Source organism: Aspergillus oryzae, chromosome 7 (genome assembly GCF_000184455.2).
Source record: "Aspergillus oryzae RIB40 DNA, chromosome 7".
Lineage (NCBI taxonomy): Eukaryota > Fungi > Ascomycota > Eurotiomycetes > Eurotiales > Aspergillaceae > Aspergillus > Aspergillus oryzae.
Window position 1 is genome coordinate 858,593 of NC_036441.1, and position 10,052 is coordinate 868,644.

Consider the following 10,052-nt stretch of genomic DNA (forward strand, 5'->3'; position numbering starts at 1 on the left):
GAAGATGTATCTTTTTTTATTTCACTTTCTATATTTCATTTCTCTTTTTTCTCCAGCATATTATGTAGCTTTCAAATACATGATGATTGTGATGATGGTATAAATTGACTACTTGACAACGATATCTTTTACTCTGGAGTAGTTCAGTATGAGATCTGAAATCGGACTAACATGATGAGAACTTAGAATTCTCCAAAAATTGCCAACGAAAAGATTAGATCATTGAATCCAACGCAAATGTGCTCACCCGTAGTATTGAACACGTATCTGTGCATGAGATTTAATTGACATGATCGACATTTGAATATTTGCAGGGACACACTACATACGCGCACGGCGACGCTAAATCCAGAAATCTGCTCAATTGCGAGCATACCCAGCCTCTTCCGTCCAATCAGCAGCTAGGGAATGTTGCAACCCTAACACGGCTGCGGCACCTGCGATGAGTATTGTAATCGAGGCCTCGTGTCTGATCAATGCATGCATCAGTGACACAATCTCAGTCTAGGGTTGATGGTGCAATCATGCTGGTGCTAAAGTGAGTTTACTACCTGACACATATCCAATACAGCGCACCTTGAAGATTCTTATCCGAACCTTTCTCTTTACTTTGCTGCCCATCTTTTCCTTGCTTGGAACGTTTTCGAAATACGAGAGACCCTGTTGAGAATTTCCTCTCCTGGTGGTACAGGCATCTGCATATAATCATCTATACAAATCTCGTCTCTGTTATGAGCTTTGTGACGTGCAACATTCACGATGATGTCCATGGATGAAGAGTCCAGCGGCGGTCTGCCATGGCTGGACATGCCGGTCATGTTTCACTCATCTAGGGCCGATACATGCAAGATGACACCGGAACAATGTGCCTATCGGTCAGGGCACTGGAGATACTGGTACTTTCCCTTTCTATGCTAACATTATGAATGCCCTGTTAATGACTGAGCTCAACGCAGGTACGAAGCAGACCACGTTTATTCGTTAAATACGGTATATTTCCTTTGTGCGACCATCGGATTCTTTACAATAGTCCATTTTCTCTCGAAGTATGTACCAGTACAAGCAAGACGAAGCGGCATATGGCGAAAGACGACGGCCGTTGGGCGATACCTCGCATACAAAGGTTACCAACTACCTGCAATTCGGTACTGTTCTCCTTCGTTGGGCGTTATGCTCCTGGGTATCATAGGCACAATCTTCTTCTTTGGTTAGTACATCCAGTTCGCTCCATGTTTTCCATATTGCTGATGTACAAGTAGCCATGACGCTCGGTCCTAAACCTTACTACTGGCCTAACACGAAAGATGGGACAGTCTCTTATGGAAATAGTCCGCCTATCGCAACTCGGACTGGGTGGATGGCATTGGCATTACTGCCTTTTGTTCTGTGGGTACCTTAGCCCATGTTCAATATCCGATGCTAACCAGTGCAGGGCTCTGGGCGCCAAAGCCAACCTTATATCAGCATTGACTGGAGTCCCTCATGAAAAGCTTCAGGTATGTTGACAACGACTAGAGCTTTATAATATGACTAACTGGATAGGTCTATCATCATTGGACCAGCTATGCCATGTTTGTCCTGGCTTTGATACATACCTTCCCATTCATAGTCTTCAATATCTGGAAAGGTCAGATGGTCGAGAAATGGAACACCAGCGTAGTCTACTGGACAGGAGTTGCGGCCTTGATTACGCAGGCTTATCTCACATTTATGTCCTTGCCATCTATTCGGTACGATCACTCATATCAAGCCCAAATCACTGCTAACTAGGTATAGAAATCGATATTATGAATTTTTCAAGGCAACCCACTTCCTAGTTGCACTACTCTTCCTTCTCTTTTTCTTCTTTCACTGTGACTTCCGCCTTACTTCCTGGTATGTCCTTCTATTCATCGAGACATACAGTATACTAACGACAACAGGGACTATTTCGTTGCCGGAGGCGCAATATATCTTTTCAGTCTATTTGCGGCATGGACCCGCACCCATCTCATCAATGGCCGTCACTCAGCAACAATCGACCTCCTCCCTTGCGGTTTTGTACGAATCAGAATCCCGACAATCATGTCCTGGCGACCAGGTCAGCACGTCTTCATTCGATTCTTCAGCCCGCAGCTAGGCTTGCACTGCCTAACAGCGCACCCGTTTACCATCTGCTCCTTATCGCATGACCCAGACAAGGTCGGCAAAGCATCTGAGATTGTCTTCTATGTCAAGCCCCGCCACGGCATCACGGCACGTCTGGCAAAGATAGCCGCTAAGAGCCCCGTATTCTCCCAGACCGTGCTTTTAGAAGGTCCTTATGGTGGGATATCCGATACTGCTTCTCCCGCTGAATTTGATACTGTTCTTGTCATCGCTGGTGGTTCCGGCGGTGGGTTTTCTCTCGCTATCGTCGAAGAAGCTCTAAGAGTATATGGTAATATGCCAGACCTCCAACAACGCAATATGCAAGTCGTTTTCGCCACGCGGAATAGCAAAGTAGCCGAGTGGTACAGGGAGGAAATTGGAGATAGGGTCTCCATGTACGACGTACCAGACAAAAGAATATCCGTTTCCATTCATGATACCTCGTTAGAGCAGGCTGAAAAGCCAGTGTCTGCACCTGGAGACAAAGAACCATCTAACGAGATCACCGATGAGATTGAGCCTGCCTTATCGGAGAAAGGGCATGATGTTGCAGCAACAAACAAGCACATGAGCACAGTTGTACATGGTCCTCGACCTGATCTTCCTCGTCTTATCAATACAGCTACGTCAACTGGTAGCCACAGAATGGCTATCTTTGCGTGCGGTCCTGCGTCCATGTTACATGACGTTCGGAATGCGGCTGCTGAGGCGCAAAAGCGGGCGCTGAGAGGAGGCGCTGAGGTCTATTTACATACAGAATCATTTTCGTGAGTGTTCATTTTCTATGTCTCGGACCATTTTTTGCTAATTAATGTCTAGGTGGTGATGCTCGACAAAATTATCAGAATAATACGTCTATAAAATTTCACATTGTTTACTTTCTGATTGTTGATCAATCTGTGTCCTTTGATTGGATTTGTTGGTGTGGAATATTAAGGGTCACCAGCTTCGATGGCTAATAGCTCTTAATGCTCTTTATAAGCAACATAGATGAATAGCCGAGATTCTGTGAAGTTTCACGGTGTACAAAATCACTTGAGAAATCATTAAGTTTCTCCTCGTAGTACTCATTTTATAGACATGTATCCAGCAAGAATAAGCTTTATTTACAATATATATACTAACTACCGAGATGCAACAACAGTTAAACACATCCGGAAAATATATAGTATCACGTACAAACCGTAGGTGCAGTCCCGATTATAGTTCACAAAGAGTTTATCGTGTGTTGAACATAGTTGAAGGACTCCAGGTGATTGATATTGCAATTGGTCTTACTTTAGGACTTATATAAAATGCATAGAGAGCAAAAAGTCGTGCAACATTCGATTTGGAAAGATAAGAGGGTATACAGAGTGAATTTAGTACAATCCAATGTATTGTTTCGTGTTGGTTCCATTAAGGATCCAACTTTGAATCCTGATAATCATGAGTTAGATTGTGGAAGTCTGCACTTCTTTTCATGAGGTTAATAAACTATTGGGAAACATCATTGCTGTATTAGGTTGCTATGGTTGGTAGGATATAGTAAATTTCTACAATGGATGTGAGAGAGGGTGGAAGGAATGTACGAGGTTTACTGGACAGGAAGATTACCAAAGAAATCAAAACGTTTAGGGTATCAAGCTATAGAGAGTGCATCAAGCTTTTCATTTTTGTGCTAAATTCAGACCATCAAACCGTCACAGTCCACGTCCCAGTACGAACACCAATCGCTCAGAGTAGGCAATCTAGTTCATCTGGCGGATGAGGGCGTTGATGTTCTCCTCACGGTTACCATAGTCACCACCCTCAATGAAGTGCTTGAACTTGCGCTTGTGGAAGCCACCAGTGGGGTTGGAGAGCTTGAAGGGCCAGAGGAAGTTGTTGGCCTGCTTGAAGTTGGGGCCAACGGTGTAGATCTCGTGGATCAGATCCTCAACACAGACGATGCCGTACTTGCCGAGGTTCTCCTCGATGATCTGGTTGTCGGAGATGGCAACGCGCTGCTTGTTGACCTTTCCGTAACCGCGCTTGTAGATGAGCTCACGGATGCTCTTGAGGTTGGGGTAACCGTAGGCGATGTAGGGGTTGATGATGGTCAGCATCTCCTGGGTAGCCTTGGTAAGGCGAACGAAGGTGCCGTTGTTGATCTGGAGCAGACGGAGGAGCTGCAGGATCTTGCGGGGCTGGGGAGAGATCTTGTTGATACTGTTGGTATAGTTAGACGCTTGAAACTTTAACAATGGATATGCCACAAGAACTCACCCCTTGATACGGATAACGAAGACAAGCTTGGGCTCCTCAGGAACGTAGAAGTTACCCTCCTTGCGAGCAACGCGGGCAAGGCGGATCTTCTCACGCTCAGCATCGCGGTACTCCTTGACGTAGGACTCGGCGCGCTTGAAGATGGCGGCACGCTTCTCCTTGCTGGCCTGTACAATCTCTATTAGCGAGAATTCTACCCAGTCATTCATGACAAAAACAGTGGTAGTGTTAACGTCAGCCCCGAAAGATGGTTAACAGAAGCGACAGCATCGACCGATGGTCTAGTCGCGTAGTGGTTGCTATCATCACCCGTATATGTGGAAAAAAAAGGAAAGAAAAAATAAATAAATACTCACGGCCTTCTTCTTCTCAGCCTCCTCACGGGCGACAGCGCGAGCCTGCTCCTGGCTCTTGCGCTTCTTCAGGAGAGTCTCGGGGACGAGGACATGGTCCTGAGTGGGGACGGTGCTGTTAAGGTCAGTTTAGTCTGTCCATGCAAAAATATGCATATATTCGCCGAGTGTAAGAACTGCAGCTATAGCGGCATTCTCAACTGAAGGCAAGAAATAAAGAAGCACTCGACGACATGTATTTAATCAGTGAGACATGAAGGGCTTGCCAATCGGTAATGGGACGTTGCTACTAGCGATGCATTTTCAGCACGAGTTCGCAACTCCGCGTTGGCAGCCACAATCGTTTAATTCTCATCCGACAAAGCCCCAAGCATTACGCTCAGGAAGATAGTGTTGACGCCGTTCGTCCCATCTCTGTTAAGCCATTCCAGGTCTAGTCAGAGTATGGGAACGCAGCTCGCAACAATTTCTTTCAAGGAGAAAGTAACCATGACCTTCAACCTCAATACCCCAGACCATTGTGCGATCCATCCATCATCTCGTGCTCATATCACTGAGGCGCAAGTTCATGGGGGACGACAGAGATCACGGGAAAAATCGAGCTGGTGCCCAGCGACCGTTTCTGATCGCAGCATCTCCAGCGAGAAGGACGACTATAACTTCAACCCTTACAAGCTCATAAAACGAAGCAGCCGAAAGGGTATCCGCTAAAGGGTATCATACGTAGCAGTAGAGGCCATTGCGACGGTCCGTTGAGTTCGCGAGTTGGGCGGTTGGCGAATGCTGTCGTACTGGAAGAAGTTCAAAAAGAAAATTGCTTCGAGTTGAAGAAAAACGAGTTTGTGGGTGGGTCTCGGAACTAGCCCACATGCGGCTAGCCTCTGTTAGCACGACGACCTTTCCGTTCTGGGTGATCTGTTTAGGGCACATACATGTCAGCTGACAGTCTCCGATAAGGCGCTGCGATAACCGATTACAAGACGCCCATCTTGATGTTCTCCATACCTACCCCACGTCCCTTCTCTCTGCCTATCCTAGACAATACGTTGCCATGGCGTCGCGTCGAGGTGTAGGACTAGGTGCTTTCGCAAACCGCTCCCAGGCTAGCCAATCGTACGCCAACCATGGCGCTAATCTACGTTCCACGCATCTCTCCTCCCTGCAAGCACAATTATCCGTGTTCCAGTCATTACTGCACACATTCGCATTAGAGCATAGCTCGACGATAAAGTCAAATCCAACGTTTCGTGCAGAGTTTGCTCGCATGTGCAATGCAATCGGTGTTGACCCACTTGCAGCGAGTAATGTCAGAGGCAAGAATGGTCGGAAGGGAATGGGTGAAGGGGCAAGTTTTTGGACGCAGATTATGGGCGGGGATATGAACGACTTTTACTTCGAACTTGCCGTCCGTATAGTAGAGCTTTGCCGAGACACGAGAAGTGAGAATGGAGGCTTGATAGGCGTCGAGGAGTGCCGTAAGCGAGTAGGTAAAGGCAAGGCTATAGGGAGCGGGTTGGAAGTAACTGAGTATGTAGCCTCGAACCATGCAGTACAGAAGGTATACTAATTGCTATGTTTGCGAATTAGTGACGATGTTCTACGTGCCGTCAAGGCTTTGGAACCCTTGGGCTCGGGCTTTTCGATTGTCCGCGTTGGTAGCAAACAATACATCCGATCGGTCCCTAAAGAGCTTAATACAGACCAGGCGACCGTGCTCGAGGTTATTCAGGTCCTTGGCTACGTGAGTATATCCATGTTGCGAGTAAACTTAAATTGGGAAAAGGCTCGGGCGCAGACTGTTATTGATGACCTTCTGGCGGACGGTCTAGTGTGGCTTGATGCCCAAGGTGAAGAGAATGAGTATTGGTCACCACAGAATCTACTCGACGATAGTGGATGAGGCTATTTCTACTGAAAAGCTACTTTCTCAGTCAGTAAAGATGTTAGCAAGAGCTATTTCGTGGGGTTTATGTCGATCGAGTGGATGACAACCATAGTTTCGCTCGATCAATTCGAACCCTTACTTGTATAGACGTTAAAGTATATACAGCTACGTAGTGGCGTGTCAGAGACTGCAGAAGCATAAATACTAAGGAACAGTCGAATTGCCTGGTGGTTTGGCGAGGTATTGGGTATTGGCGCTACCCTGTTCTAGACGCCCTGGATAATATATATATTTGGGGGCTGCGAGTAAACCCCTACAGAACCCAATGGCTCGTACTACAAGGGGCTGCTAACGCCTAAAAATACAAACGAAAAACTAGAAATATATGATCATCACATTCGTACTGCTACATAAAGCATACCTAGAATAAGTTTCTTGGTCCGAATATGCCTATGTTTACGTCCGTTTCCTTGCTTTTGCATTGCTGGGAGCACCTATCTCTCGACTTCGCTCGTCCGATTCCAAAAAAAGGGTTTATTTGTAAAGAGGAAATGCCATATGTATCAAGAAAGGGAGAATCGGAAATTGACAAAGTGTTCGTCAATAATAAGAGCACACGGGATCATACGTAGTTAAATTCCAGGAGCATTAGAACCATGAAAAACAAAGGGATGCCATTACAAACAATTTTATGCCTTGATCGCTCCGCCCAATGCACCACCGCTGAATTGCTGTCCACCGGGCCGACGACCTTGTTGGCCGCCAGGCAGTCTGGGTCCACCACGGGCTTGGCCTCCACGTCCAGGGCCACGGCCTCCACGGGCGCCGGCGCCCTGATCGCGCTGGAAAGCGTTGGCCATGCCTTGAGTGCGCTGCTCGAGAGTCTTCTCGTTGGCCTCCAGAAGGTTCATCGACTTGTCGGCGAGAGTAACAACCTGGGACTGGAGACGCGACAGCTCGACACCCTTGCGGAAAACAATGGCATCGTTGACCTGGTCAAGAGCAGCGGCGAGCTCCTCATGAGAGATCATACGGCTGATGATGGCGGCAATCTTCTTCTCGGACAGCTCGAACATGTTTGACAAGGTGGAAATAGAGAGACTGTCGTAGAAGGGAGCATATGTGAAAAGGTAAGTTCTCAGGCCCTCTTCTTGGATCTGCTGAGACAGCATCTCCTTGATCTTGTCGGGCTGGGGCATCAGATCCCAGATCTTGATGGAGTTAAGCATCTCTGCAGCCTTCTTCCAGTCACCCGCAGCAAGGAACTTAGCGCTCATGATGACACCATCACGAGTGTTCTCTGCAGGGCCAGTGAATACCTGACGCTCATTGTAATCCAACATACGACGGAAGGTCTTTGAGATGATACGGCGCTTCAGCTCGGGTGAAGAAGAGGTTTGAGCCATGAGAGGGACTTCCAAGAACATGCTTGAGGTAAGGTAAATGCACTCAAGAAGTTCAAGGTTGATGTGCATGTGGAAGGGCAGCTGACGCTGACGCTCAAGACGCTCCTGCTCAGGAGAAACAGTAGAGTAACGCTGGAGGATGATACCTTGAGCGAGAAGTTCCTTCTGACGGCCACTGCCACAAACTTCGGACAGCGTATTTTGAGCTTCGTAGATAAGTCCGGCACGGAATGCGCACAGACCGATTTGAACCAGGGTCCGGTTGAAGAGAATCTGGGTGTTGACGTCGAAGTTGGAGATATTCTCAGTAAGATGAGACATGAGCATCAAGTCACGAGAACGGTAATACTGGTCGTGCAAGGCAAGGAAATAGATCTGGCACAGCATGGCACGGGCCCTGATGATACCGTCACTGTAAGTGAAGAGATAGTTGCACAGGGTCTGGACCAGTCCTGTCACGTCACCAGCATTTCCACGAGGCGTAACCTTGGAGTCCAACTCGGAGGGAAGTGCCTTCCAAGTACCCTCTTCCAGGATTGTCACAACCTGAGAAGGCTTGAAGTAAATGTGCTCCAGCCTGCGCATGACAACCCGGTTGAGGCTGTCCTGGCGCATATCACTCTTCTCAGCTTCGACAAGGCCTTCAATGTAAGCTTGAACGCGAACAAGGTTGGTATACAGCTGCTTCTCATCGCTCAGACGATCGATGTATTCAGCAGTGTGGGGATCGATGTGTTGCAAGGACCGAGTCAGCTCGTCGTCGAGCCTCTCAACATGAGACACGATGCTGCCTGGGATGTGCAAGGTCTCGCCTGGCTTGACCTGGGGTTGCTTCTCATCATCTTCCCACTCTTCAGCTCCCTCAGTGACAACATGGTCGCGGTTGGTCTCGAGGACAGACAGTAGAGCGGCAAGCTCCTTCTCAGCAAGCTTCCATTGGTCGACACTCATGTAGTTGGCGGAAGACGTAGAGCTGATGTCGAAACGGGTAGAGAGAAGAGTGAGGTAGACACGAATGCGCTGGTAAGGAGTCTGAGCAACCTCCAGGAGCTTCTCCATGGTTTTGATCTGCTCGAGGCGGTCTGTATTTTTCTTTCCTCTGGATTCGACAATGACGCGGAGGTGCTTAAGAATGCTCTCTGGGGTGTACTGCAGGGTCTTGCCACCACGGCCAACAGTAGCGAAACCATCATCAGTAGAGGTTGCTGCTGCAGGTGCTTCAACTACACGCTCAACCTTGGTCAGGCGCGGGGCAACGATGGCGGGCTTAGCCTCCTCTTCCTTGCCCTCCATGTAGCCATCCTTATCACTGCGATACTTCTCGATATGAGTGGCGTACTCCTTGTTGTTCTTCTTAATACGTTGCTTGACCGCATTGAAACCCCTGGAGTTGCTTGCGTTCATCTTCTTCGCTGACTTCTGCTTCGTAATAGTCTCGTTCACGAAATCCTCGAGATCGGCAACGGCTTTGACATAAATCCTGGGAACTGGGCCCGATTGCGTAACCTTCACGACCTGGCGGTTAAGCTTATCGAACTCTGGATCCTTTGAGTCAGTATGCATGTACCAAGGGTTTCACACGGCCATGTTCTTCGGCCTATATCCAACGCACCTGACGAGATAACAGCCCAGTCGTTAATCTTCTCGGCATTTTCAATCAACTTGATGATGCCCTCAAGTTCCTCCAGCCTCTTATCCTTGGCACTCTTCACAACCGTTACTTTCTCCTCATCCTCGCTCTCCTCGCTCTCCGATGCATCCCTCAAGAAACGATTGGCACCGGTTTCACCCTCGTCATCGGAGGATTCCTCCTCCGAAGTCTCCTCCTCCTCTTCGCTGGATTCCTCCTCGGACTTCTCCTCCTCCTCGCGATCGGTGAGAAGCTCTTCCTCATCCGAGCTGGAATCGCTGTCGCTACCGCTACCGTAGAAGAAACGCGACATATTGGCGGATTTTCAGGTAATTCGGACCGGAAAGCGTCGCGGGGTTCAAAAAATGGCCGTCTCCTTTAGTGGTGAGACGCACGGTCGT

At 48.1% G+C, this 10,052-nt stretch overlaps 4 protein-coding genes across 4 annotated transcripts; 2 read left to right on the top strand and 2 right to left on the bottom strand.

The window, feature by feature from the left end:
• Positions 1 to 1,569: 1,569 nt before the first annotated feature.
• AO090011000337 (ferric reductase family protein) lies at positions 1,570 to 2,991 on the top strand (the record flags this gene model as incomplete). The annotated part of the gene is made up of 4 exons (XM_023232899.1): positions 1,570 to 1,730; positions 1,777 to 1,875; positions 1,923 to 2,897; positions 2,976 to 2,991. The coding sequence occupies 4 exons, from the start codon at positions 1,570 to 1,572 to the stop codon at positions 2,989 to 2,991; spliced, it is 1,251 nt and encodes a 416-aa protein (XP_023093461.1).
• An 869-nt stretch (positions 2,992 to 3,860) lies between these two features.
• On the bottom strand, positions 3,861 to 5,470 carry AO090011000338 (60S ribosomal protein uL30; the record flags this gene model as incomplete). Its single annotated transcript, XM_001825935.3, has 4 exons — positions 3,861 to 4,320; positions 4,378 to 4,544; positions 4,734 to 4,845; positions 5,454 to 5,470. The coding sequence occupies 4 exons, from the start codon at positions 5,468 to 5,470 to the stop codon at positions 3,861 to 3,863; spliced, it is 756 nt and encodes a 251-aa protein (XP_001825987.1).
• A 311-nt stretch (positions 5,471 to 5,781) lies between these two features.
• Positions 5,782 to 6,630, top strand: AO090011000339 (ESCRT-II subunit protein SNF8; the record flags this gene model as incomplete). Its single annotated transcript, XM_001825936.1, has 2 exons — positions 5,782 to 6,257; positions 6,318 to 6,630. The coding sequence occupies 2 exons, from the start codon at positions 5,782 to 5,784 to the stop codon at positions 6,628 to 6,630; spliced, it is 789 nt and encodes a 262-aa protein (XP_001825988.1).
• Positions 6,631 to 7,304: 674 nt separating this feature from the next.
• nip1 (translation initiation factor eIF3 core subunit c) lies at positions 7,305 to 9,964 on the bottom strand (the record flags this gene model as incomplete). The annotated part of the gene is made up of 2 exons (XM_001825937.3): positions 7,305 to 9,559; positions 9,634 to 9,964. 2 exons carry the CDS (start codon positions 9,962 to 9,964, stop codon positions 7,305 to 7,307), a joined length of 2,586 nt encoding a protein of 861 aa, XP_001825989.1.
• Between the last annotated feature and the right edge of the window lie 88 nt (positions 9,965 to 10,052).